Source organism: Pongo abelii, chromosome 7 (genome assembly GCF_028885655.2).
Source record: "Pongo abelii isolate AG06213 chromosome 7, NHGRI_mPonAbe1-v2.0_pri, whole genome shotgun sequence".
Taxonomy (NCBI): domain Eukaryota; kingdom Metazoa; phylum Chordata; class Mammalia; order Primates; family Hominidae; genus Pongo; species Pongo abelii.
This window is the reverse complement of record NC_071992.2, coordinates 117,574,800-117,601,160: the sequence shown is the minus strand read 5'-3', so window position 1 is coordinate 117,601,160 and position 26,361 is coordinate 117,574,800. Positions and strand designations below refer to the sequence as shown.

The following is a 26,361-nucleotide window of genomic DNA, read 5'->3' as shown; positions in this document are numbered from 1 at the left end:
GGCTCTGGCTTTGCAGGGTGGGTCCTTTCCTGCCCCCTGTGTAGCACAGTGTCTGGAGTCAGCTTGCCTGTGGACCAAATGGGAGATGGAGAGTGGGGTAAGAGGGCAGTGTGACAGTAACTAGGCCTGTCTACTGACTCCCCAAAGGGGCCCGGGGTATCCTGGCATCCCGCAACCGCAGAAATTTAGGAGTCAACAGTCTTTAGGCCAGGCAAGGTCATTTAGCTCTGGAAGGTGTTCCTGGCCAGAAGGAAGATCTCCAAAGACAGACTTTAGGTAGTTGGCATGGCAGAAGGCAGAATCAGATTAAAGAAATTATGAAGCATCCTTATTATTTTATGGAACCATGGGAGAAATCCAGAGGGCATCTGCTGTGCATATATGTCCTCTTGACCAAATTATCTGTAAACATTAATTGTGGGTCAATTGTCATCTTTATCTGTGTGTGTCAGGACTGTTGTGTTTGAGTGAAGAATAATACCTGAGTTAGTATCAGACATTTACATATTAACTCAAAAGTAGCCTCTGATTCTAGTATATTAGTCACTGTCCCTGCCCCTGCCTGGGTGAGAAATAGCTGTGTCCAGATAGACAACCTCCCTGCAAACCTTCTCAAAGGCTCTTGGCAGTTCCTGGGATGCTGCCAAGCCTAGACGTAGTTATAAAACAAGACTGGTTACCTGGAACTCTCTGGGAATGAGTCATTCTAGTCATTAGCTCAGATTTCTACAGGAATTTTTCCTCTTAATTTTTTAATGGCTGTTGTTGTATTGTTTACTTAGTTTCTTCTTAAACAGAAAACAGTGGAGGTAAGTTTTTTCTCCCCACCACAAGTCTCAGTGTGGCATTCAGAGAAACTGTCACTGGGATGTACTAGGAATAGGACTGCCTAATTTAATGAATATAGAGTAACCCACCTAAGTGAAGGAGGCTGGGGCATTCCACTGGCCATGCAACTGGATTACTTTGATAAAGTTCCCCATGTTGGCTTGTGTTTTGCTGCTTTCTTTAAACATGGCATAGTGTATCTATCTGGCCTGACTGCTGGCCTTTGCAAAGTTGGTTGGTGACTCAAAGATGGAAGCAGCCTTCTGTTAGGTGTTTTCCCACCCTCCTGAATGGCCTCTACATCACTGTCCTATCACTGTCCCTTCTTTGTCATTTCTCCTCTTTGCCCATAAAGACCCACTATTTCTTCCATGTCAGCTGTTGGGCCCATTGCACTAACTTAATTTTTAGAGCATGTTTTTCAAACTTTAGAGTGCATAGAAATATCTGGAGACTTTATCATAAATAAAAATTCCTGGAACTCACTTGGGGAATTTTAACTCAAAAGATGAAGGATGGAACTCAGGAATCCGAATCCTTATCAAGAACTCCTATGATGTGGGAAAAGTTTTTTTACAAACAACAGTACAAGAGATGGTTTTGAGTGTGTGAGAGAAGAGAGGAGTCCTCCTTGGGTTCAAGTGCTTTGGGGAAGGCTGATGCCTGCAACATAGATATTATCTAAAAAGATGATGCCGCTGCATCCCACCATTTTTTCCAATATCACCTAATCTCATTACCTTTAAAGGCATCCAGACATAAACAGCCTGAATATCAGGGCTTCAATATCAGGTGAATGAGACTGAAGGGCTCCGTAGCACCTGCACATTGGATTTATTCCTTCATACTAGTTTTGATAAGTGTCTGAAGAATATTTCAATCCACAAGTGAATCAATGAGATAATCAGAGGGGTGGGGGGCAGGTGGCCTGACAGTGAAATACCCACTCCCCAAGTCATGTCCTTGAGTGAACAAGGACTGCTGCCCCATAGCTTCAGCATTGCTTGAGGGTGCCTCACTGGCCATGAGAATCACAGGGCTGCTGGCCCTGCAGTTGTGCACAACTGCAATGCAGCTAATTTTAGCATGTCTCAGGACTGCAGTGGTTTCTGAGATGCACACCAATCCTTGTGTCTCTCTTGCTCACCTTTCTCTTTCTACCCACTTAAGGGAAACCAGCCATATCCATTGACTTGCCACTGCTGGCTCTTGTTTTGCAGGTCAAAGTTAGCCAATCTTTGCTCCATCCCCAAATCTAAGGCCATGGCACTGCCTCTTCCCTCCTGTCTTTGGAAAGATCTCCCAGGCATCTAGCTTTTTTGAGAAAAGGCAGTCTGAAAGTCCCTAGCCACTGTCCAAGCTCCTTTCCTTCAGCTAAGCCAGCTGATCAACCACAGGATAGTCACAGGTTGTTCTAGGGACAGCTGAGTGTGTTCCTTTGTTGCCAGAAGCTCAGGGCAGGCTTCTTAATTGACCCCCTCATCTCCAAATCCAAGGCCATGGGAAAAGCCTGAGAGCTCTGAGGAAGGCCTCCAGATATACAGGGGGTTGCTGATTGGACTGCCTGGCAAATGCTGAAACCAACAGACTGAAAAGTCTGCACTTTTCCTACTGATTCCACCTCAGGCTGACAGCCGGGCTCATGACACCCAGGGGCAGGAGAGGTCAGTGGACTGACAGTCAGGAGCAGCCAGGTAAGGCCACTTTTCCTCTTCAGATTAATTTACACTTTGTATATTTTGGAGAAATCTTGCCAAGAGAACAGGTCAGGTTGCCAGCTTTGACATGGAACTGAGGCCAGAGACATGACAGTAAACTAAGCAATAAGAACAATTTAACTCAACTATCCCTTCTTCTGGAAGGTGTGGATAGCCCCATAAAATCCCATGGGGCACAGACAGTGCAGACACAAATCATCACCATGGTCTTGGGAATTAAAAAAAAAAAATAGGTACTGGCATGCTTATCTTGATAAATTATAAAATTCTTCCTCCCTACTTTGTGTCCTTGTTCTTATCCAACAAGTAAGACTGGATGAAAATGTTAAATGGGTTTTTAGTGTTAATGTGTTTTAAGAAACAGCTATAGGCATTTTATTACCATGTTGGGTCATGAATAACAACAAAAAAGCCGTGGTTGTAGAGTTGCTCTGTCTCATGAATCTAATAAAAGAACATAGAATACTGGGGGACAAAATACATCCAAAAGAGAAAGTAAAGCCAGTAGTAATTTCTCTTTCTACATCAAGGTCAATTCCATTGAGTGTTTGCATGCTTAGAATGGAAGAAAACCTTAAATGTGTCAGTATGCTCCTATTTCTCAAAACAGATGTTTCCTCAAAGGACTTTGGGTTTAACAGAAAACTAGTTGATACAAAAATTCATTAAAACCCAATTGATTTGGTGAAAAACAATTCTGGTTAATGCTAAGGAAATAATTTTTTTTCTTTTTTCACACAATTTTTTGTTTATCACATAACAGAAATAATACTAAAAATAAAAAGAAAAAATCAGCTATATCTCATAACCCCGTAAAAAGTGTTGCAATTTTTCTTGCTCCCTTCAAATTCAGTTATATCTTTGGGATCATAATATGAACACAAATTACTATTCTACATTTTTTTCCACTGAACATTATCATAACTAGGTCCCATGTTGCTATGTAGTTTCCATAATTAAAATTTTAGTGACTGCCTAATATTCCATCAACTTGAGCTACCATAATGAGTTAATTATTGGACATTTATGTTAGTTTGAGATCTTTCGTTTCACTTGTAGATATAACTAGAAGACAGGAATTTTTTTAAGGGGGCTTGTCTACAACCTCATTTTTCTTTTGATGTGAAATGATTTACCTATTAAATGGGAACTTTTTATTTACTAAGCGAAAATTTGTTGAATGAGTTTTATTTAAGCTGAGACTTTCCCCTTGTGCAACTTTATGCAGTTATAGGTGCAGTTCAACTTCCCACCATTAGGTGGAGCTCTATTGTGTCAGGATAATCGCGGCCATGACAAAGTTGACAGAACAAAACTTCTTACAGGTTATCAGCCTTTTCACTTTCTTCCTCTTCCACGCTTTGTCAACTAATATCAGCTTACTCTCCTCTTCGACTTAGTTTCCTCTCCTGAGACATTCCTTTCTATAAAAATGCATTTACTATAGGGAATGACATTGACTTTTTCTCTAGTGAATGGAAGGTAAGTTATTTTTAAGGTCAACACTGTCTGAAATGCTTCTATCTTAAAGCCCTACTTGCCCTGTGGATGGATGGGAGGTGGGCGTTAGCTGGTAGGTCATACCTGTCCGGTCCTCTGCAGGTTTGCAAAGTGAACATCAGGTATGAAGAGAACTGGCTGTGAGTGGAGATCAGGCATGGTTTTGAAGTAGGTGATGTCACTCTTCTTCTGTAAAGGTATGGCAGCCAACTTCCCATCAGAGGCTGGATGGGATCACAAAACTCATAAATGAGAGAGTCATATATGACTAAGAACTCTCAACTGTAAGTCCTAGTCTTAAAGTCCACGATTTTCTCATATGAAGCTTTCTGAATACCATAGATGTGAACACACTTTAACACCTCCCACCACCTCATCCCAGCAAAACCAACAGGAGCGTAGATTTCAAGTGAGCACTGCTGAGGTGAAGCTTGAGCCCCTCACACCCTCCTGTCCCTTCATGCACCCAAGATTCCTTGTATGCAGAAGGAGGATGCTGGTCTCCACATCATTACAAAGTCCTTCCTAGCTCAAACACACTGTGCTCATGTGATTCTATTTGCTTTTCACAGGGATAATCAATCACCCTGTCTCCACTGCCAGGGGAAAGCAAACCATGCCTTGCATGTATGTAGTTTTACCTGCAACCCACTTCTTCCACCTGTTCCCCCAGTGGACACAGCCCACCTGGAGTCTTTAGAAAGCAACATTAGTCTCAGTGAAACTTACAGCTGTTGCATTGAGTTTGGGAGGCCTGGCCTTTCCCTTTCTTCCTGTTCTGCTTCCGCTCTTCATCTCGGATTTTTCTTTCTGCTCCCTGATACGAAAAAAACAAACACAGCCAATGCCAGGCATATTAGCAGAGCATGCAAAAGTCATGTCACACATAAGTCATGAGGATATGAAACAATACAGGGGAGGAGGAAACCAAGCAGCCCCATTTTCATTCCTCTGGCAAGGTTGGGCTTTGGCTCTGAAAGCCAAGACCACTCATAAGTCTATATCACATCTGTGACCTGTGAGGGATCCCGCCTCTCCCAGATTTTCTCTCCTTTTTTGGTATCCTTCCTATTTAAAGAAATTCAGTTTTGAATCCATATGGAAAGAATCAACCCAGTTCCCTAAACCAGTGAAATCCATTAAGTGACTTTAGTGATTATAATAAAATGTCAGAAGATGAATCATTGACCCATTAAATTTATTCCTAGGCACGGAGAGGGCTTTAAAGTGTGAATTCCCTATAAAATGTTTCCTTTGCTTTCCTTTTAAGCTTTACAAAATTATTACAGTGGTGGAAAGGAAAGAAGCCATAAGGAAACCACACAAGATGTAGGACCACTTTGTACATGTAAGTATGGTTTTTGTTTTTGTTTTAATATTTCCATATGTTCTTAGAGATGGTGCTCATTCAACCAAATAGAAAAATGTTTAGTCTATTAAACTCCTTTTTGCTCCTCTGTTCTTGCAATTTGGTTTTTTCATGGGCTCCTCTTGCCAAATTGCCAAATCGCATCCTACTTAACCAATTGACCACCACCTTGTATCTCTTTACTTCCTGGCCTGTAATGATGCCCTATCTCTTCTCTTTGGTTATTTCTCTATATGAGCTTTGCTAACTCATTTTCTTCTCCTTATCCCCCAAATATAGACATTCCAACATGGGTTCCTTTTCCTTGCTCTATCTCTACTCTTGCTGTGGAAGAATTAATCTGTATCTTTGTTTTCACAAGGCACTAGGCAGGTGACACTCTGATCAACATCTCCAACCTAAACTCCTTCCCTAAGTTTCAGATTCACATTTACAGTTCTTGCCCATTGTGGTGGCATATTTAGGGAGCAGTAATGCACAGAATGGCCAGCAACCTTTCACCCTTCGGAAATTGTCCCCAAATCATCACATACAAAACAGATAGATTTAACAATATAAAAATGTAATCCTTCTGTATGCAAACAAATCAATTAAAAGACAAAGGACAAGTTGGCAAAAATACTTGCAATAAAATATCACATAAAATGTCAAATCCTTAATATATAAATAATGATTCAAATTTTAAAAACAGCTAACATACTAATAGAAAAATGGACAAGAGTCATGAAATAGGCAATTCACAGAAAAAGACACACAAATGGTTTGAATTATTATAAAACAATGAGATATATTTTTTGCTTATCAAATTGGCTTTTGTAGAAAAGCAGATTCCCAATTCTGGCCAGCAAGATGCCATGACACAGTGAGAATTTATGGTCAATGAAGGCTTCACAAAAGAGATGGCTTATGGCTTTTAAACTAATTTTTGGAGAATGAGTAATAATAGCTAACTCTGTGCCAGGGAATTTCTAAGAGCTTTACATAATAGAATTGAAATAGCTTAATATTTTAACCAGATCATTTAAATATGCATTTTTGTATTTTAAAAACTACCAAATGGAATAATTATCTTACCTACTACCAAAGGGGGGAATTTTATAGCGCTTCATATGAGGTTTTGAATTGTCATTGACACTTGCAGATCATGGAAATTCACAGCAAAATGGGCATAAAATATAAAACTATCTGCTTGGGAAGTCTTTTCATGATATATAAAGGTTTTGTACAGCTTTGTGCTAGAAAACATATTTTCAAAAAATGAAGTGTTAAATGCGCAGATACAATCTTCAATTGGATGTGAAACATAAGCAAAGGGGTTCTTCAACATACTAAAGTCTGTAATAGGAACTATTTTTTTCTTGGGTTCATGTAAGGCATTTCTCTATGTGCTTGGGACTCTATACAATATAACATTTAATATAAATAAAATTTAGATATTTGTTAACCTGTATAAATTATAGTTGCCCCAGAAACACCCCAAGTTGGGTCAAGGAATTTGATTTCTGAGTTAATGTTTTATTTTATACTATTTATGAGGAAAGGGACAAGAATTAATCTGTTTCAAGATTTATATACAAGCATACCTCAGAGGTACTGTGGGTTCAGTTCCAGACCCCCATAAAAAAAAACAAATATTGAAATAAAAAGAGCCACACTTTTTTTTGTTCCCCAGTGCATAGAGAGGTTATGTTTGCACTATACTATAGTATATCAAGTGTACAATAGCATTATGTCTAAAAAATGTATATACCTTAACTTAAAAATACTTCATTGCTAAAAAAAAAATACACACTGAGGCTTTAGCAAGTTGTAATCTTTTTGCTAATAGATGGTCTTACCTTGATGTTAATAGCTGCTGACTGGTCAGGGTGGGGGTTGCTGAAGGTTGGGGTTGCTGTAACAATTTCTTACAATAAGGCAAAAATGAAGTTTGATGCATCAATTAACTCTTCCTTTCAGGAAAGATTTCTCTGTAACACGTGATGCTGTTTGATAGCACTTTACCCACAGTAGGACTTCTTTCAAAACTGGAATCAATCCTCCCAAGCACTGCTGCTGCTTTATCAACTAAGTTTATGTAATATTCTAAATTCTTTGTTGTCATTCCAACAATGTTCATAGCTTCTTCACTAGTAGTAGATTCTATCTCACTTTCTTTGCTCATCCATAAGATGCAACTCCTCATATGTTCAAGTTTTCTTATGAGATTGCAGCAATTCAATCACATCTTTAGGCTCCACTTCTAGTTCTAGTCTTGCTATTTCCACCACATCTGCAGTTACTTCCTCTACTGAAGTATTGAACACCTCAAAGTCATCCATGAGGGCTGGAATCAACTTCTTCCAAACTCCTGTTAATGTTAATATTTTGACCTCCTCCCATGAATCATGAATGTTTTTAATGGTGTCTAAAATGGTGAATTCTTTCCAAAAGGCCTTCAACTTACTTTGCCCAGAACCATCAGTGGAATCACTCTCTACACCAGCAACAGCCTTACAAAACATATTTCTTAAATAAAAAGACTGGAAAATCAAAATTATTCCTCGATCCATGGGCTTCAGAATGGATGTTGTTGTGTTAGCAGGCATGAAGACAATATTAATCTTTTTGTACATCTCCATCAGAGCTCTTGGGTGACTGGGAACACTGTCAATTAAAACGGATCTTTTTTTCCTGAGCAGTGGGTCTCAACAGTGGGCTTAAAATGAAGCCCACCAAAAATACATAAGCTGTCATCCAGGCTTTGTTGTTTTGTTTACAGAGCACAAGCAGACTAGATATAGCAAGATTCTTAAGGACCCTAGGATTTTTGGAATGGTAAATGAGCACTGACTTCAACTTAAAGACAGCAGCTGCATTAGCCCCTAACGAGAAAGTCAGCCTCTCCTTTGAGGCTTCAAAGCCAGGCATTGACTTCTCTCTAGCTATGAAAGTCCTAGGTGACATCTCCCAATAGAAGGCTGTTTTGTTCTACAATGAAAATCTATTGTTTAGTATAGCCACCTTCATCAATGATCTTAGTTACATCTTCTGCACAACTTGCTGCAGCTTCTACATCAGCACTTGCTGTTTAATCTTGCACATTTATGTTATGGAGATGGTTTCTTTGCTTGAATGTTATGAAGTGATCTCTGCTAGCTTCAAACTTTTCTTCTGCAGCTTCCTCATCTGTCTCAGCCTTCATAGAGTTGAAAAGAGTTAGGGCCTTGCTCTGGATTAGGCTTTAGCCTAAGGGAATGTTGTGGCTGATTTAATCTTCTATCCAGACCACTAAACCTTTCTCCACAACAGCAGTAGGGCAGTTTCACTTTCTTATCATTTGTGTGTTCACTGGAGTAGCACTTTTAATTTCCTCCAAGAACTTTTCCTTTGCATTCGCATCTTGGCTAACCGATATAAGAGGCCCAGTTCTTGGCCTGTGTCAGCTTTTGATATGCCTTCCTCCCTAAGCTTAATTATTCCTAGCTTCTGATTAAAGTGAGAGAGATGCAATTGTTCCTTTCACTTGAACACTCAGGGGCCATTGTAGGTTTATTCATTGGCTTGGTTTCATATGGTTGTGTCTCAGGCAATAGGAAGACCAAAGGAAGAGAGGGAGAGAGACTAGGGAACGGCTGGTTGGTGGAGCAATCAGAACACACACAACACTGATCAATTAAGTTCACCATCTTATATGGGTGCAGTTGGAGGTGCCCCAAAACAATTACAATAGTAACACCAATGATCATTGATCACAAATTAACATGACAGATATAATAATAATGAAAATGTTTGAAATGTTGAGAGAATCACCAAAATGTGACACAGAGACACGAACACATGCTGTTGGCAAAATGGAGCTGACAGACTTGATCGATACAGGGTTGTCACAAACCTTCCATTTGTAAAAACTTGTTTTCTGTGAAACATAATAAAGCAAAGCACAGTAAAATGAGGTAAGCTTGTATGTTCAATGTAGAATTTTAGCAAAATCACCTGCTTATTTTTCAGGCATTCTTTCATATGCCAAACCCAAAGAATTAACATAAAACATAGAGTATCTATACAGCAGATGGTGGCCCTTCTACGAAAGAAAATTCCTGCCCAGAATGCCCAGCTATCAGCATGACAAAACAATTTTGATAGTATCCACTCAAGAGAACCACAATTCTTATTTCTAGAACAAAGCTTTTGACTTCACAGTGACCCCAGGAAGCTTCGATACACTCCATTAAAGTAAAGAAAACATTCCTTGAGCAAGACCTTCCAAGTATTCCACCTCTTCCTATGATTCTTTGTGACCTGAGACTTTTAGAAAATATTCTTTCTACTGTTATTAAAGTGCAAAAGTCTAGTTCTTCCAGAGGAGAATAATTTGCTACAAATACTAAATTTGTCATTTGAAAATAATTCCCTCCATCTAAATGTTCACTATAGAGTGTTAAATTTGGAAAATGTATCTGAAAAATTCCTGCCAATATTGTGATCATTTTTGCCACCACTTGAGAGGTGATGGCTGTCTTTGTTTTTTATTTAACACTTAAGTTGCTCCTCTACATGTATTTTAAGAATGTGGCTTTATTTCTCTGTTTTTCCACAATATGTAGCTATTGTTTGCAGTAATACAAAACCTTCACGAAAGATTGTGAAAGAATTTAATGTTAGCATAAAGATATGCACATAGGTATCTATATATGTAGCTATATAAACAGATTCTGAATTTTTAAAATGTATTAACACATGCATTTCAATAGAAGTATCTTAATACCAAGAATGGTTAGGGAAGCCCTTTATTTTCATCTGCAGTCTCATAGGTGTGAGATTAATTAGAATTGATTAATTAATTGATTAATTAGAAATCAAGCTGGAGAACTGTAAATAGTGCAGAATTCTATCTCTTGAAAACTACCGACTGTGATGAGAAAATGTATGGCTTTAAAATGGAATAGCCCTCAACTCTTTTGCCTGAAAGGATAAGTCAAAGTGGGCATTTGTATTTACACACCCATTTGAAAAGTATAAAAATTAAACTTTAATATCTCTTTTTAATCTCCCAGGAATTAGTTTTACCTGGATTTTGAAATTAGAGCTGCAAAAATGATGACAATTTACAGCAAAAGATTTCAGGTCTAGTTTGTTAAAGAAATTGACAGTAATTATGATGAATACACCCTGCAGGACCCGTGAGATTTCTTCCTTATGATTTTCCTGACACCCCCGACTCCAACCCTTAATATCAGGATGTGTAACCACCTGCTAGAACCTCTTGACGTCACTACCTACTTGGAATAAATGCTTATCATTTACTCAACATTTTCCAACCATTTTCTTTTACTTAGCACTGATATTTACTAGACTGATACATAAAATAGGAGCTATTGGAAATGCCACCTACTTTCTGATTGGCAAGGTATTTGTTGACATAGTACTTCCCAGTTTTTATGCATATTTACAAACATGTTCACACAAATAAGTGGTTCTCCCAACCATTTCTTTCCTTGCCACAGAGTACCCTCTTAACATGACTTCAGGAAACAACTGCTTTGGAAAAATCCATACAATCCTTTTTCGCCCTCTCCCTTTTATAGTTTAAAATAACTGAATGAAAATGTATAAAAATATTTTCAAACAAAAGGTATAATCAATCAATAATGGTCTCTGCCCTCTTAGTGTCTTATAGTCCCTCTCATTCTAGGACATAGGTGAACAACAATATAACCTTCTCTGTACATTCTGCATGCTTTTATTCTTTGTTTTTCTTATTATTTATTATATTAACACTATAATGTAAAATAATTTTAGGAGACTCCTTAAGCCCTCTCTCTCACTTTCATTTCCAACTACCAAAGTGAATATGAATGGATTGCCAGGTTCCTCTATTTAATTCTTCCCCCTCTTTCTCTTCATCTCTAACTTTATTCTTTATTTCCAAGAAGGGGATTCATGGAGGGGGATTCTACAATCTCTCCTGGAATATCTGAAATAAAGTAAGGGAATTCAAATTATTTAAATGCTTCCTTATTTGTGCTTTAAAAAATTATCTGTTGTACATCATCTGAAAATGTTTTCTTAATATTTAATATGCTGAATTAAAGACATAAGCTGATTTTTTTGGTTTGGTTTTGTTTCTAAAGCCTACCTTGGCTCTTTGTTGAGGTTTTGAATTGCCAGTTGTCATTTCGGTATTTTATGTATAAAGTTATTTATCAATTCCAGGAGAATGAGTTTGAAATCAGGCCTAGATTTGCATCTAACTACTCTGCATTCTCACTGTGTGTCTCTGGGCAAATTGTTTATGCTGTCTGTAGCTTTGATATTTCACCATTTCTATACAACTGTGTCTATTGATTTAACAGGCCTCTGGAAACTGTCATGGAAACTTCTCTACTGTCTTGGAAACTGTCCTACTAATTGCTGTGTCATGGAAACTGTCCTACTATGTACTGTCGTACTGTGTACTGTCCTACCGTGAACTGTCCTACTGTGTACTGTCCTACTGTGTACTGTAAACTGTCCTACTGTGTACTGTGAACTGTTCTACTGTGTACTGCCCTACTGTGTACTGTGAACTGTCCTACTGTGTACTGTAAACTGTCCTACTGTGTACTGCCCTACTGTGTACTGTGAACTCTTCTACTGTGTACTGTCCTACTGTGTACTGTGAACTGTCCTACTGTGTACTCTGAACTGTCCTACACTGTTCTACTGTGTACTGTCCTACTGTGTACTGTGAACTGTCTTACTGTGAACTGTCCTACTGTGTACTCTGAACTGTCCTACACTGTTCTACTGTGTACTGTCCTACTGTCCTACCAGTGTCACGGAAACTGTCCTACTATGTACTGTCCTACAGTGTACTGTGAACTGTCCTACTGTGTACTCTGAACTGTCCTAAACTGTTCTACTGTGTACTGTCCCACTGTCCTACCAGTGTCATGGAAACTGTCCTACTGATTGCTGTGCTGCTCTGATGGCTGGATAATTGGCATTAACTGAAATCATCATGGCCTCAAAGGCCGTTGAGACTTTAGGGATATTTACTGCTATGCCGCATGTCCCTAACCCCTATGCAGTTCTTGTTAACGTGTTTTCTTTCTGTTTTCCTGACCATCTCTGCTTTCTCCTGCCACTGCTAAACCAGAACTCTCAGACATGTTAACAGTACATAGACCTTTAATACAACTGACTGCAGCACCTTTGAGAGTGATGGGCTGAATTAACAGCATTTGCAGTGACCTGGATAAGATTGGAGACTATTACTCTAAGTGATGTAACTCAGGAATGGAAAATCAAACATCATATGTTCTCACTGATATGTGGGAGGTAAACTATGAGGACCCAAAGGCATAAGAATGATACAATGGACTTTGGGGACTTCTGGGGAAAAGTGGGAGGTGATTGAGGGATAAAAGACTACAAATGTGGTGCAGTGTGTACTGCTCGGGTGATGGGCACACCAAAATCTCACAAATCACCACTAAGGAGCTTATTCATGTAACCAAATACTACCTGTACTCCACTAACTTATGGAAAAATAATTTTAAAAAAGAGTTGATGGGCAATAGTGAACTGGCTACTAATATCTTCTCCCTGTTCCTCTCTCTTCGCAGCATCTAATATGAAGTAGTATCCTTTCACTTACAGTTAATCTCTATAAGCAGTGAGTCAACTTATTTTATTTCTCATATACCCTTCCTATCCTTCCCAATTTTAGAATCATTGTACGATGTCTACCTTGTCAGAATATACTGTCACACTGTCTCCACCATCATTTAGAATTAGATCTACAGGTAAATAGATCCTGAATGCTTACCACCCATTGTTTTATCAATGTCCTTACAGTAATATTGCTTGTCTAAAGTTTGTTCACTACTAGAGTCCCCAAGAAGAAATATTCTCTGGATTTGGGGGGTTTGTTTATTTCATTTGTGCCTGCAGTCTTTATACTTCAAAGTCAATTTGGCTGTGTATAAAATCCTTGGCTCACATTTTCTTTACCTGATTACCTTAAATATCATTGTCTTCTGACAAGGTGTTGCTGTTGAAAAGGTTGATAATCACATTTTCCTTATAAGTGATTTAATATTTATTTTATTTACTTAGATGCCCAAAGAATATTATTTTCTTTTTTCAAAAAGTCCAATAGCTTAACTATTTTGTATTGGTTATACTGGATCAATTTTCCCAGTGGGTGGTGGGCTGTTTAAATACATATGCTTTCTGTTTAAAGTTTTCCTTAGAGCATATGTATTTAAATTCATATTTAAGGCAATGTATTTTTAGTATTTCCATCCTCCCACTTATTTTTCCTCAAAGATTCCTACTATATGTATATTGGATTTTATTTTTTTTAGATAGGGTCTTGCTCTGTCACCCAGGCTGAAGCATAGGTCCCCGTAACCTCAAGCTCCTGGACTCAAGCAATCCTCCTGCTTCAGCCTCCTGAGTACCTAGAACTACACACATGCATCACTGAACCTGGCTAATTTTTACATTTTTTTGTAGAGACAGGGGTCTTGCTTTGTTGCCTAAGCTGGTCTCGAACTCCTGGACTCATGTGATCCTTCCACTTTGGCCTCCCAAAGTGCTGGAATTACAGGTGTGAGCCACACACCTGGCCTATATTACATCTTCTTTACTTTTCTTCTATATCTGTACTTTCTCTCACACCTCTTTCATTTCCTCTGATTTTAACAATTTTATTGTTTTCCAGCTTGTTTTCTTAGAGCATTATCTTTTATATTTATTTACTCTTGTGTTGCTTATAGCATAGTGTTTAATTCTAATCTATTTTAATCTTTTATCTCTAAATTCCTTGAGTTCCATCTCATCTCTCCTCAAGTCATTCTATTTTCTACACATCTCAAGTTGATTTTTTCAAATTGTGATTTACATTGATCTTCATAACTTCCATTATTTCCTTACTTTCATTTAGCTTATTTTGAAATGTTAGGCTATAGTTTTCACCTGTTTTGTGGGCCTGTCTTTTTGATAGGCATTCATCATTCATAGGGAAGTCAGTCTGATCTTAATCTCTTTTTTCATGAAACATTGTATGGGATTCAACTGCTTTTTCTTTTCTGTTGGTCATTTTCAAGTGAAATGAGTGAGCCAGGATTTCTTCTAGCTTCATGGCTCCCAGGATCCCCATCTGGTGTGTTCACAAAGTGATACAAATATAGTCAGATTTTCTGAGATCTGCCTACTCTGTATCCCGTCCCATCTTCCTCTTCATTTTTATTTTGACCTCTTTCCTTTTCACCTTTTTTTTTTCAACTCAGCTTAGACTTTACTCTGATAATTATTTTTTTTCTCCAAAGCAGGATTTTGTCTTAGAAGGGAACTTTAGTTTCTGACTTCTCAGAATTCATACAGCCCAAAACATTTCAATGCTCAGTCCTCTTGCACTCACTGGCAAATTAGAATCCACTAGATCTGTACCCTCCCACCCGAGTCTCACATGCTGTCCTGAGACAGCCCACTTCACTTACCAGTGAGTACTTTGGACAACTTTGTAGGTTTCCTGTTCTTTGACTATCAAGTGGCCCCATTATTTTCCCTCACAAATGCTGATATCACACAGGTTTTGAAATTATTGATGCTTGGTCTCATTCATATTTAGGATTTGTGAGGATCTCCTGTCACCTAATCATAGGGTTTTAAGTTTTGCTGTTCACATTTTTCAACTCTTTTGGGGTGGGATTCAGGAAGAGTCAAAGTACATGTTTACTGAGTGCATATGTACTAATGAACTTATTTTATAAGTGCTATTTCCATTCCAAAAAGTCCTAGATGAGGTCCCATTTAACCCACAAAATAATAACGGATGCCCTGATATGCTCTGGGACAGGGTCTACACCCAGTAAAGAATATTAATCTGTTATTTGAGCTATCTAATTGGATCAAACTTACAGCACAATGTGTTACAGACTAAAGTTTGTGTACCCCCAAAATTCATATGTTGGACTCCCAATTCCCAATGTGATGGTATTTGGAGGTGAAATTTTGGGGAGGTCGTTGGGTTTAGATGAGGTCATGAGGGTAGAGTCTTTATGATAGAATTTGTGTCCTTAGAAAAAGAGACACCAGAGAGCTTGTGCGCGTGCTCTCTCTATGCCATGTGAGGACACAGTGAGAAGGCAGCTGTCTGCAAGCCAGGAAGCGAGCCCTCACTAACATCCAAATTAGCTGACACCTTGACCTTGGACTTTCCAGCCTCTAGAACTTTGAGGAATACATTTCAGTTGTTTAAGCCACCCAGTCTGTGGTTTTTTGTTATAGCAGCCTGAGCTGACTAACAAACAGTCAGTCATTAAATTAGTGATAAAAATGATAAACTAAAAAAAAAAAAAAAAATAGTTGACTGAAGACTTACTAGATACCTAACAGGAACTGAGAATAGAAGATTACCACTCCCACTGTGATGAGTAAAGTGAATATTTTGACACCACTAGACAAGTGAAGGTGACAAGGAAGAAATGCCATTAAAAGTAATATCTAATAAAAAAGATACCTTTATAAAAAACTGTCATCTTTACTCACTTTGTCACAGAAGACCTTGATCTGGCAATAAGCTCTATGAATGGGTTTATTGCTACGATTGTTATAACTGTATGTGTCAATCTGAATCATCAAAGGAAGTCCTTTCACGCCTTTCTGGGAGGAGAAATCTGTGCTCAAGCAATTCACAGTGATGAAAATCTGAGGGAAAGAGAAAGAAAAAGTTCACAAGTCACCATAAAAAAAAGTACAATAAATGCATAAACTTTAGACTTTAAGTCAAAATACTAAACAACCCCATAAAGACAACTGAAGAATATTTTGATATTCTTTTCACATAAAAACATGCTGAGCATAAAACATATAATTTATAACTATACATTATTTTTAAAATCTGCTTTCATATTTAATCTTGAAACAGACCATTTAAACTGCTTTCCTGGAAGTATATCAGCAAAGTCTTATTTTATTTTATTTTATTTTATTTTTTTGAGACAGAGTCTCACTCTGTCACCCAGGCTGGAGTGCAGTGGCGTGATCTCAGCTCACCGCAACCTCCGCCTCCCAGGTTCACACCATTCTCCTGCCTAAACTTCCCGAGTAGATGGGACTACAGGAGCCCGCCACCACCTCCAGCTAATTTTTTGTATTTTTAGTAGAGACGGGGTTTCACTGTGTTAGCCAGGATGGTCTCAGTCTCCTGACCTCGTGATCCACCTGCCTCGGCCTCCCAAAGTGCAGGGATGACAGGCGTGAGCCACCACACCTGGCCAAGTCTTACTTATTTTTTAAACCTGCATAAATGGCCTGGGTAAAACACTGTTTCCTCAACATATCAAAGTTGCCACTTCTAATAGTTATATCAGTTATTCTAATCTCTGGCCTGTGGAATAAAATAAAATCAGATAACACCTTCCTTTGCACATTATTGCATTGAAACCTAGTTATTTGTTTACATATCTGTCTTTCTTCCTTGATTATGAAGCATGCAATTTGAGACCACTTATTATTTTTGTATTACTGGTACCTAGTGCCTGGAGGAAAACAAGCACTCAATGAACATTAGATGAGTGAATCACTGAGTTTATCTTCAGAAAGCCTACTAGATTGGGAGTCAAATGCCCCAGGTTTTAGCCCCAGCTGTAACATTAACCAGCTAAGAAACCTTACGCAAGTCACTTAATTTCAGATTTCAATTTTCCCTTTAGGATCCCTCCCTGCAGGACAAAATGTAGATACAAATATACCTCCAGGTTAGTGAAAAAGTAAAAGATTGTTAAATGTAAGATCTGAAACAGGAGAGAGAAAATATAGTGAATATAGTGAAGGCATCAACATCCTAACCTTACAGCACAGGGCATCAAGGGATATGAGAGAAATCACATGAATTCAAAAAAATGGAAACTCCAGGAAATTAATAAGATTGTAGTGCTGACCAACAAAAGAACTAAAAATAATTATTTTATTTTATTATAAAATATTGGTAAGAAGAGAAGGAGAAGTGTAAATGACCTAAATTTCTCCTCATTTTAAATAGTGAATGGCAGTCCATCGATACCATTTAAGAGTGATTTATCACGGAATTGAGGTATCAGTGTAGCACCCAGGTTTACATGGTAACCAGACTGATGATTAAGAGGTGGTTTCTGGGGAGATCCAGGCACACTATATTATACTCTTGGTACTATTTTCATTTGATGTCACATGTATCCTTTTTATTTAAAATAAAATGTTAAACTATTCATTGCTTTAAAATTGTAAAATTATGTATTCTGAAAACTATTTCATTAGATGTACTATTTAATGCTTGTCTTATTTGATTCCCTGGGTTTTCCATTTACCTTTAAGCCTTGGACCTGAAGTCCCTCACACCACAGCGACACTATGGAGAGCAGCCCTCAAGGAAGCAAAGCCATGAGAAACGGACCGCATGTTAAAGGCTTTTCAGCCGGGCACAGTGGCTCATGCCTGTAATCCCAGCACTTTGGAAGGCTGAGGCAGAGGGATCACCTGAGCTCAGGAGTTTGAGATCAGCCTGGGCAACATAGTGAGATCCCATCTCTACAAAAAGTTTAAAAATTAGCCGAGTGTAGTGGTGCATCCCTGTAGTCCCAGCAACTTGGGAGGCTGAGATGGGAGGATTGCTTGAGCCCGGGAGGTTGAAGCTGCAGTGAGCTGAGATTGCGCCACTACACTCCCAGCCTGGGTGACAGAGCAAGATTCTATCTCAAAATAAATAAATAAAATAAAAGCCTTTTGAATTTTTGATTTAACTACTAGGCCTGATCTAGTTCATTTCAAACCCAAAGCCTGTAGGCTTTTGGCAATCCAGGCATCTCATTTTTAGTGCTACATCTCTATAAACCTCATTTTTATTTTATTTTTGAGCTCCTCACCTGGCACTGAGGAATGTCTTAGTGGGGTACCACATCCACAGCAATCAGGCCAGATGACAGGGCTTAGTGACAGGCTGATTACAGCAACCCTATGCCCTGACCCCTGGGCTCTCACACTTCCAGCCACTGCCTGAAAACAAGTGCCCAACAACAATCTAATTATGCCAACAAATCTAGCAAACTAAGGTACAACACGAGGACCATCAGTAATGAAATTGTACTATAGACGGGAGGTCAGGGGAAAAAGAAAAAAAATGTACTGTATATGGAATCAATGCTAAATGAGTAGATTTTAGCTGCTTTTACCAAAAACAAAAAGAAATGGGTAACTGTGTGAGATGATGGATATGAGATGATGGATAAAGTATCTACATGTATTCCATAACATCATGCTGTGTGTCTTAAATATATACCATTAAAAGTTGCTTTAAAAAAAAGATGATCTAACTGCCAGTACATTCATTTCCTTCATTCATTTCTTTAATTCATGTATTCACTCAGTCTGTAAACATCCACACAAGCCCACAATGGGTCAAACACAACATTAGATACAGGGGATAGAAAAGAAACTCAAACCTCTGCTTCATGGAGCTGACAGTCCAAGAGGGAGATGGATGAGTGATCCAGCAGTGACCAACACAGAGTGGTCCTCTGTGTTGTGTGTACAGAGAGGCAGGTGTGTACAGAGGCCCCAGGAAGACAAAACAGAGCCCTGGGCATGGAGAACACTAGTGAAATACAAACCCACACATTCACTGGGCTTAGAGCAGGGGTCTGACAAGGACTGAGGAACAGTAAAGAAAAAGAGAATGACTAAAGATGCAAATGTCAGGTGATTCACAGGAACTGAGTGATAAAGACTACTAAGAAAGAACACACAGGCTGGGCGTGGTGGCTCACACCTGTAATCTCAGCACTTTGAGAGGCTTAGGCAGGTGGATCACCGGAGGTCAGGAGTTCGAGATCAGCCCGGCCAAAATGGTGAAACCCCATCTCTACTAAAAATACAAAAATTAGCTGGGTAGGGTGGTGGGCACCTGTAATCCCAGCTACTCAGGAGGGTGAGGCAGGAGAATCTCTTGAACCTGGGAGGCGGAGGTTGCAGTGAGCCGAGATCGTGCGAAAGAAAAAAAGAAAGAAAGAAAGAAAGAAAGAAAGAAAGAAAGAAAGAAAGAAAGAAAGAAAGAAGGAAGGAAGGAAGGAAGGAAGGAAGGAAGGAAGGAAGGAAGGAAGGAAGGAAGGAAGGAGAGAGAGAGAGAGAGAGAGAGAGAGAGAGAGAGAGAGAAAGAAAGAAAAAAATAAATAAATGCTATGTCCGATTCTCCTACTGATTTTCCATGGTATAAGCATTTTGCCCACTGCAGTCACACAGACAGAAAATGCTATCTACTGTCCCTGGAGAAGCCCTAATGGCAGAGAATTTTTATTTAGCAGTCATTTATGCAACAAATATTTTTGAAGCGCCTACCAAGTTCCTGAGGCTGTGCTAGATGCTAGCATAGATGTACTGGTTATGGTTCCTGCAATCACAGAAGTCAGAGGGAAGACTGAGAGAGAACATATGATGGTGCTCTAAAGATAACAACAGCTTCATCAAACACTAACCTTTAGGTTAAAAAAAAAAGCATACTTTTCAGGGAACACCTGAAAACATCTTGGCCAGAGTATGTAAAACGCAGTTGTATGTCAGCAAAGCAAACGATCACTCTGGTGAGCTGTGCAGTTGTTCATCATTTTGGCCATGTGCTTCATAGAGATCTTCCTGCTGGTGGCCATGATCACAGGAGTCTTAACACAGACTGGTTATTTTCCACTCTCTCATAAAGCCTGCCTAGAACTACAGGAGCCAGAGGAGAAAAGTGTTCTGATGAATATTTCCGAAGCTATTAAGATTCATGGTTGGCTCCGTGATTTAACCACATGTCACTCACAGTGGACATACACTTAGACAGGCAGGAAGCAATATTAAATGTGGCCTTATCAGCTCAAGTATCAACTAAGAGCTGACGTGATGGATTGTGAATATTTACAACGGCCATTTAAGTGGGACAGACCCGCTAGATCCACTGAAATAACTGCTTACTGGCAATATACTATAATACATAGTCTAAATTTTCCCTGGAGGAGTTATAAAAACCAACCACCCAGTAGAGATGTCCTTAAAGGTCAAATGAGTTACCACACATCAGACTTCACCGGGAGACGCTTAGGCTAGTTTCTCTCAATAGAGAGAGGTCCTTAGTAGAAGCTCTAATGGGCTCTCTAATTCCATTAAAAGTAAACAACACAAGAATCTGCCTTTTCTGCTGCATTGTGTTGTCAGCTCCCAGTGAACCTATAAGGGAGGGATTTTATAATAGCGTTGGCATTGTTTCCTCTTGCCTAGCTGCCTGACCCACTGGCAAAGCACAGTTTCAGTACCTGATGGTATCAATCATAGTCTCGCTGTGCTGCACTCAAAACCCAAATGGTTGAACTTTAACTGAAATTGGGGGTGGGGAGGAGTTTGGGGAGTCATGGAAAGACATTAACTAAAGTCTTAGCTTGGAAACTGATAAGCATTCGTTTCATCTTGCAAACCCAACCATATCTCAGCTCCATGCACAGCAGGCAAATGTGAAAGCAAATTACTTGGAAGTATATCTACAAAGCACTTGTTTGTAAATATGTATTAGACGGGCTTAAGGAAAAGGTATAATTTCCTCTACCAAATGTTCATCCAAATGTCAAGCACAGAAAGTTATTTTTCACTTCGGTGGAAGCCTTGATTATGTAAAGGATGTATAAATGCCGTAAACAATCTATCTGTCTTCCAAGCGTTAAGAAAGTTACAAATGCTCATATAATATTTTTAAAACCTCACTTACTTGTTTTCCTATAATGCTAATAGCATGTAATTTATTTTTTAAGAAAGAATTCATTAGATCAGGTGTATTTAGGCAGATAATAAATACAATTTTAATTTCGTCATCAGTTCAAAGATTGATTCAGGTAGAAAGATTGTTTCTAAATGTACCAAGATCTTTCCCAGAAATGGAAGCAGTCTCTTAATATTGGCATTTTTTTACAAAATCATTTGTTACATATGAATTACAATTCTCATTTTGTGGTTTCTACCCAAGACAAGTGACTTGGCTGAAATTATAATATCCCTCAGTTGTACATTATGCATACAGTAAGATTTATTAAAATAAGCACAAATCAATGAGCTTTAGAATTGCTACATTAACTTGATTATTAACTCCTAAAGCTTTTTCTGAGAGCTTTCCATTAAAATAAATGGGCCTACCTTTGATTCAGAAAGCAATTTGGGATTCAAAAAATTGTAACATCTGTGATTTGGTACAATGTATTTATTTTCCTCTTTAAACAACTGTATTTTGCACTTTTAAGATGTTTCTTTTTAAAGACTAAGAAAGCTACTTATATCCTGATAATTGAGACTGAAAAAAAAATTCTTTTATTGCACAGGATAAGCCTCTAAATTACAGGTACAAGGTATACATAAGGAATAATCATTTTAACACTAGAACACATTTTCCTTTCACAAACAATATATAACTATATAAATGCGCTCTTGCCAGTTTCTCCACTCTGTTCTTTTCTTGGTTTTTAGAATTTCTACAGACAGCTTTCTCACATTTTACCTTTTTTCTTCCACTTTGATAGGATTGTATTTGTGTGCAGATGCAATGCCAAATTGAGACAGAAAATAGACTAAAAGTAGAAAATATTAAAATGTGAAATCTCAGCTTTGGGCAACCATCTATTTTTTTATGCATGTATTCATCAAATAGTGATTTAATGTCTCCTCTCTGTGCTTGGCATTGTGCTGGGAGATGGGAATACAGGATGCAAGACAGACTACCCTCCCTCAGGGATCTTGCTATTTTGTTGAGGATATAAGAAATGCCTAGATTTCATAAAACGTACAATTATATAGCACTTTTAGAAAGTACTTTTCAAATTTTTTTATTTCATTTCTTCCTTTCTTCCTGATAAAATATTTCTTTATTTTCTCCTGTCAATTCTGCGGGTATGTATGTATACACACAGATGCATGCTTGGTGGACTCACATACTCTACCGTAGTTCCCCATATTCTTTCAGTGCTCAATTTTGTGTTCGTTCTCCTTTCAGAGGCTTTGCTGCCTGCTGTGTGCTCTGCCTTCTGTGCTGTCCCTGCAGATCATCACACTGCCAGCTCCTTCTTCTCATTCAGATTCAGTCCAATGTCAACTCTTCAGAAATACCTGCCTTGACCATCCCATGGCGAGCTGCCTTTTACCTCCTCTTTCTCCTCCTCTCAACCCCTTGGCCCCTGACCAGTGGCACAGTCTGTCAAATTTCTCTTTTCTCCTCCTTCATAGCACATATAATTATTTGAATTTATCTTATTATTTATTTGTTTAGTGTTTAATTATCTGTTTGCTCCGTGATGCTGAAAAGCCCTTAAGAGGAGGGAGCTTGTCTGCCTCAAGCTCACTCTATTCCCAGTACTAGGCCCATGGTAGACAGTCAACAAATATTTGTCCAACAACTTAAGAGAAGATAAATTATTTTTCTAAATACAACTTTACCTATGTTATTGCTTTCATAAGCAATACCTCCTAAGAGCAGGGATTAATATGAGTAGCTGAAGTCAATTTAATATAGTGGAGTTAGCTGCTCTGACCGGATGTTATCTATCAATCAACAATCATAAATTGAGCATCAACTATATATTCAGCATGAATATCTTCATCAATATCTACCTATCTATCTATCTATCTATCTGTCTATCTATCTATCTATCTATCTATCCATCCATCCACACTATGAAGATGCTATATATAGTGGCCATGGGAAATACAGAAGTCTCTCTATGGCAGGGCCCTGCCCTCAAGGAAAGGTGGGGATCCAACAGCATTCACTGTTGTGGAAGGTATGTAATTAGATATTAAATTGAATACTCCAGACTCTGCTTGCTTTAAGAAGTAAGAAAGAAGGACAGGCGTGGTGGCTCACGCCTACAATCCCAGCACTTTGGGAGGCTGAGGCAGGTGGATCACCTGGGGTCAGGAGTTCGAGACTAGCCTGGCCAACATGATGAAACCATGTCTCTATTAAAAATACAAAAATAAGCCGGGCATGGTGGTACATGCCTGTAATCCCAGCTACTGGGGAGGCTGAGGCAGGAGAATTGCTTGAACCTGGGAGGCAGAGGTTTTAGTGAGCTGAGATCCCGCCATTGCACTGCAGCCTAGGTGACAGAGCGAGCAAGACTCCATCTCAAAAAAAAGAAAGAAGAAAAAGAGAGCCCAATAAGGCAGCCAGGGAAGATTTCCTGTAGGAGTCTTGAGACAGGAGAAAGAGAGATGGAAGGGAAAGAAAGCGCATGCTGGCTCTGAAAAGATGGAGAGATCACCCTAATGGAAAAGGAGGGTTTATATCTGGAAGGTGAAGAAAGAACATGAAAGGCGGGGAGTGGTGAGGAAAAAGGCAAATCAATCTGCTTTTATCACTGTGATCCAGTAATAAGCACTGAATGAGGCCAAGTGTGCATCTCTGAGGCCAAGGCAGATAGAGCTGTGGCCACAGCCTCCGACCTCCAAGCTATAGAGAGGACAGAGGCATGAGGACCGAGAAAAGGCCATGGTGTTCAGTAGTGGAGAGCATCCATGCTACTTCCAGAGGCCACACCAATGGAAGGGAGGAGAGGAAGGTGATTGCTGGGCAAGTGAGACAGGTCAGGGAGATGGAGAAGAAGCACCACAGCTAAGGAAGGGATGGGAGAACTGGGAGCGGGCAGCTGTCCAAGAAGTGGGGCACTTCTGAGATGAAGCAGGTGTCCACACGACAAGAGATGAGGTATGTAAGAGGCTCCAGAGACGAGTGGCTGTGGGAGTCAAGAGCCTCAGAATCAGGGGATAAAGGAGATCAACTCACAAGTGAAGTTTTGTGAGAGGAAGAAAGAGCTTTCTCTGAAGGTGGTGGGTGAGAAGATGTAACAGAGAGAAAGCAAAAGAACTAACATAACTAACTCCATTTTTGTTTAAGGGGTCTTTACCCATTCCTACACATAGGCAAGGACGATTTCAGAGCACTGACATAATATGTGAAAACAGCAGTCATGTGGCTTTTAAAACTAATCCTGGGATGAATGGGGAAGTATGTAAACAACTAACTATGTTTTGTTAAAGATTTTTAGGAGCATTGTGACCTGACCAAGGACAAAGAAGTTCCCAGCCTCCTCGGACACTCACTGCTGTCCAGCTGTCTGCAGTTGCTGGTTACCTCTTGATCTCAATCCTCTTCTTATCCTTCTGCCCTTAATATCAAAGGAGCCTAAAGTTTGTACTGACTTAAGATGGTACCTTAGAACATCAGCTCACCATCTTCTCGGTTATGTTGGCTTTCTGAATAAACTTGCTTTTCCTTCCACCAACACTTGTCTCTTGAGTCTGGCTTTCAAGTGGTGAGAAGCCAAACCTGGGTTCGATTATAACGAGAGTAAAGCAAAGCCAGAAAAAAACATCTGCCAAGAGGCTCAAAATGGTGTGCCTGGTGCAAACCCTAGCACTACAGCCTTGGACTCATTCTCCAACCTTTCTGGGCCTCACTTTCTTCTTTTAAATAGGTATAACAACCCCTACATTGGTACTGTGACACTTATATGAAATAATACTTTTAAACAGTAGAGTGTCATGAAAATCTAAAGAATTTTACTATCATCAACATTATCTCTCTCCTTTCAGACACCTGGTCTCTCAGCTGGTCCTGTTCTTGAACTCCAAGCTCTCACCCCCATGACAGAGTCAACGAAGCCCTCTCCATTTTACCTCCCTAAATGCTCCTGCCTGGGTGGCCTCCTTAGCATTCCCAGGGTCCCCCAGTTCAAGCCCTCCTTCTTGTAGGATTACTACTTCCTCCTTCTATTGCTACCTTCCAGCTGGATTCTCTCTCTGGGGATTTTGTGAAGCTAACTTCAAATGATCCAAAGGTAGATTAGTTATAATTTGCATTAATGGAACAAACATTTAATTAAGGAGAATTGATTTAAAAACGTTAAATCTCTCTCCCCACAGCACTTTGGGAGGGGTTGAATCCCAGGTATTGCTGGGGAGAGCACGGGGAAGTCTCTCAGGCAGAAACCTTCACTGCTCTTCAAACTACAACAGTTTCTCCTGCTCTGCTCTGTCACTTGAGCAGATCTTGCAAAGCAGCACATCAGGATGAGGGATGTGCATAATGAGAGATTGGGCTGCTTGGTGAAATAATGAGCTCCCAGGCAGAAGAAGAATTTAAGTACAGACTGAAAGATTCATTCACTCGACTTTTTCGGCATTTGTTATGTGAGGCTTTTTCTGTTCATGTTTAATACTTAAAACTTGTTTTTAGTTTTTAACACCTGAATATGGTGCAAAATCCAAAAGACACCAAAGGGTAAACTGTGAAAATTACCTCCCTTCCTTGTTCCCCAGCCAACCAACAATTTCTTGAGTATCCTTCTAGAAACATGTTATGCAAATACAAATACACATCATTTCCTATTTTACACAAATGGTAGCATAAAACGCACACAGGTCTGTATCTTGCTTTTTTTCACTTAACAATAAAGTCTGAAGATCACTTTCTCTCTCTCTAAAAAAGTATGAAATATGGAATGACAATTTCTTCAACATTAGGTTGTTTCCAGTGTTTTCCTGTCATAAATAATGCTGCAATGAACGTCTTTCTACGTGGCTTTTGTTCACATGTGCGTGTATAAATTTACTTCTGAAATTGCTTTCTTTAAATCAAGGGCAGTCTTCTCAGCAGCATCTTTATATCAGTCGTTTCCTAATTTAGTGTGCATCAGAATCGCCAGGAGGCCTGGCTGAAACACAGGTTACAGGGTCTCACCCCCAGAGTTTCTAATTCGGTGGGCCTGAGTTGGGAGATACAAGTATTTGTGTTTCTAACAATCTCCCAAGTCAGCACTGATGCTGCTTGTTGAGGACCACAGTTTGAACAACCACTGCCTAAACCACTGGACTTTTGGTGGCCCTCTCCTTGTCCTCTTCGTTCTCCTTCCCTTTCCTTCCTTCCTT

At 39.2% G+C, this 26,361-nt stretch overlaps 1 protein-coding gene across 3 annotated transcripts in view; it reads right to left on the bottom strand.

The window, feature by feature from the left end:
• GRHL2 (grainyhead like transcription factor 2) overlaps positions 1-26,361 on the bottom strand; it is a 176,513-nt gene that overhangs the window by 33,463 nt on the left and 116,689 nt on the right. For all 3 annotated transcript variants that reach the window (XM_024251472.3, XM_054518706.2, XM_054518705.2), the window contains exons 9-11: positions 15,937-16,095; positions 4,776-4,863; positions 4,131-4,270 (exon numbers count right to left, since the gene is read on the bottom strand). In XM_024251472.3, the coding sequence (XP_024107240.1) occupies positions 4,131-4,270; positions 4,776-4,863; positions 15,937-16,095 (387 nt within the window). The remainder of the gene's footprint in view (positions 1-4,130; positions 4,271-4,775; positions 4,864-15,936; positions 16,096-26,361) is intronic.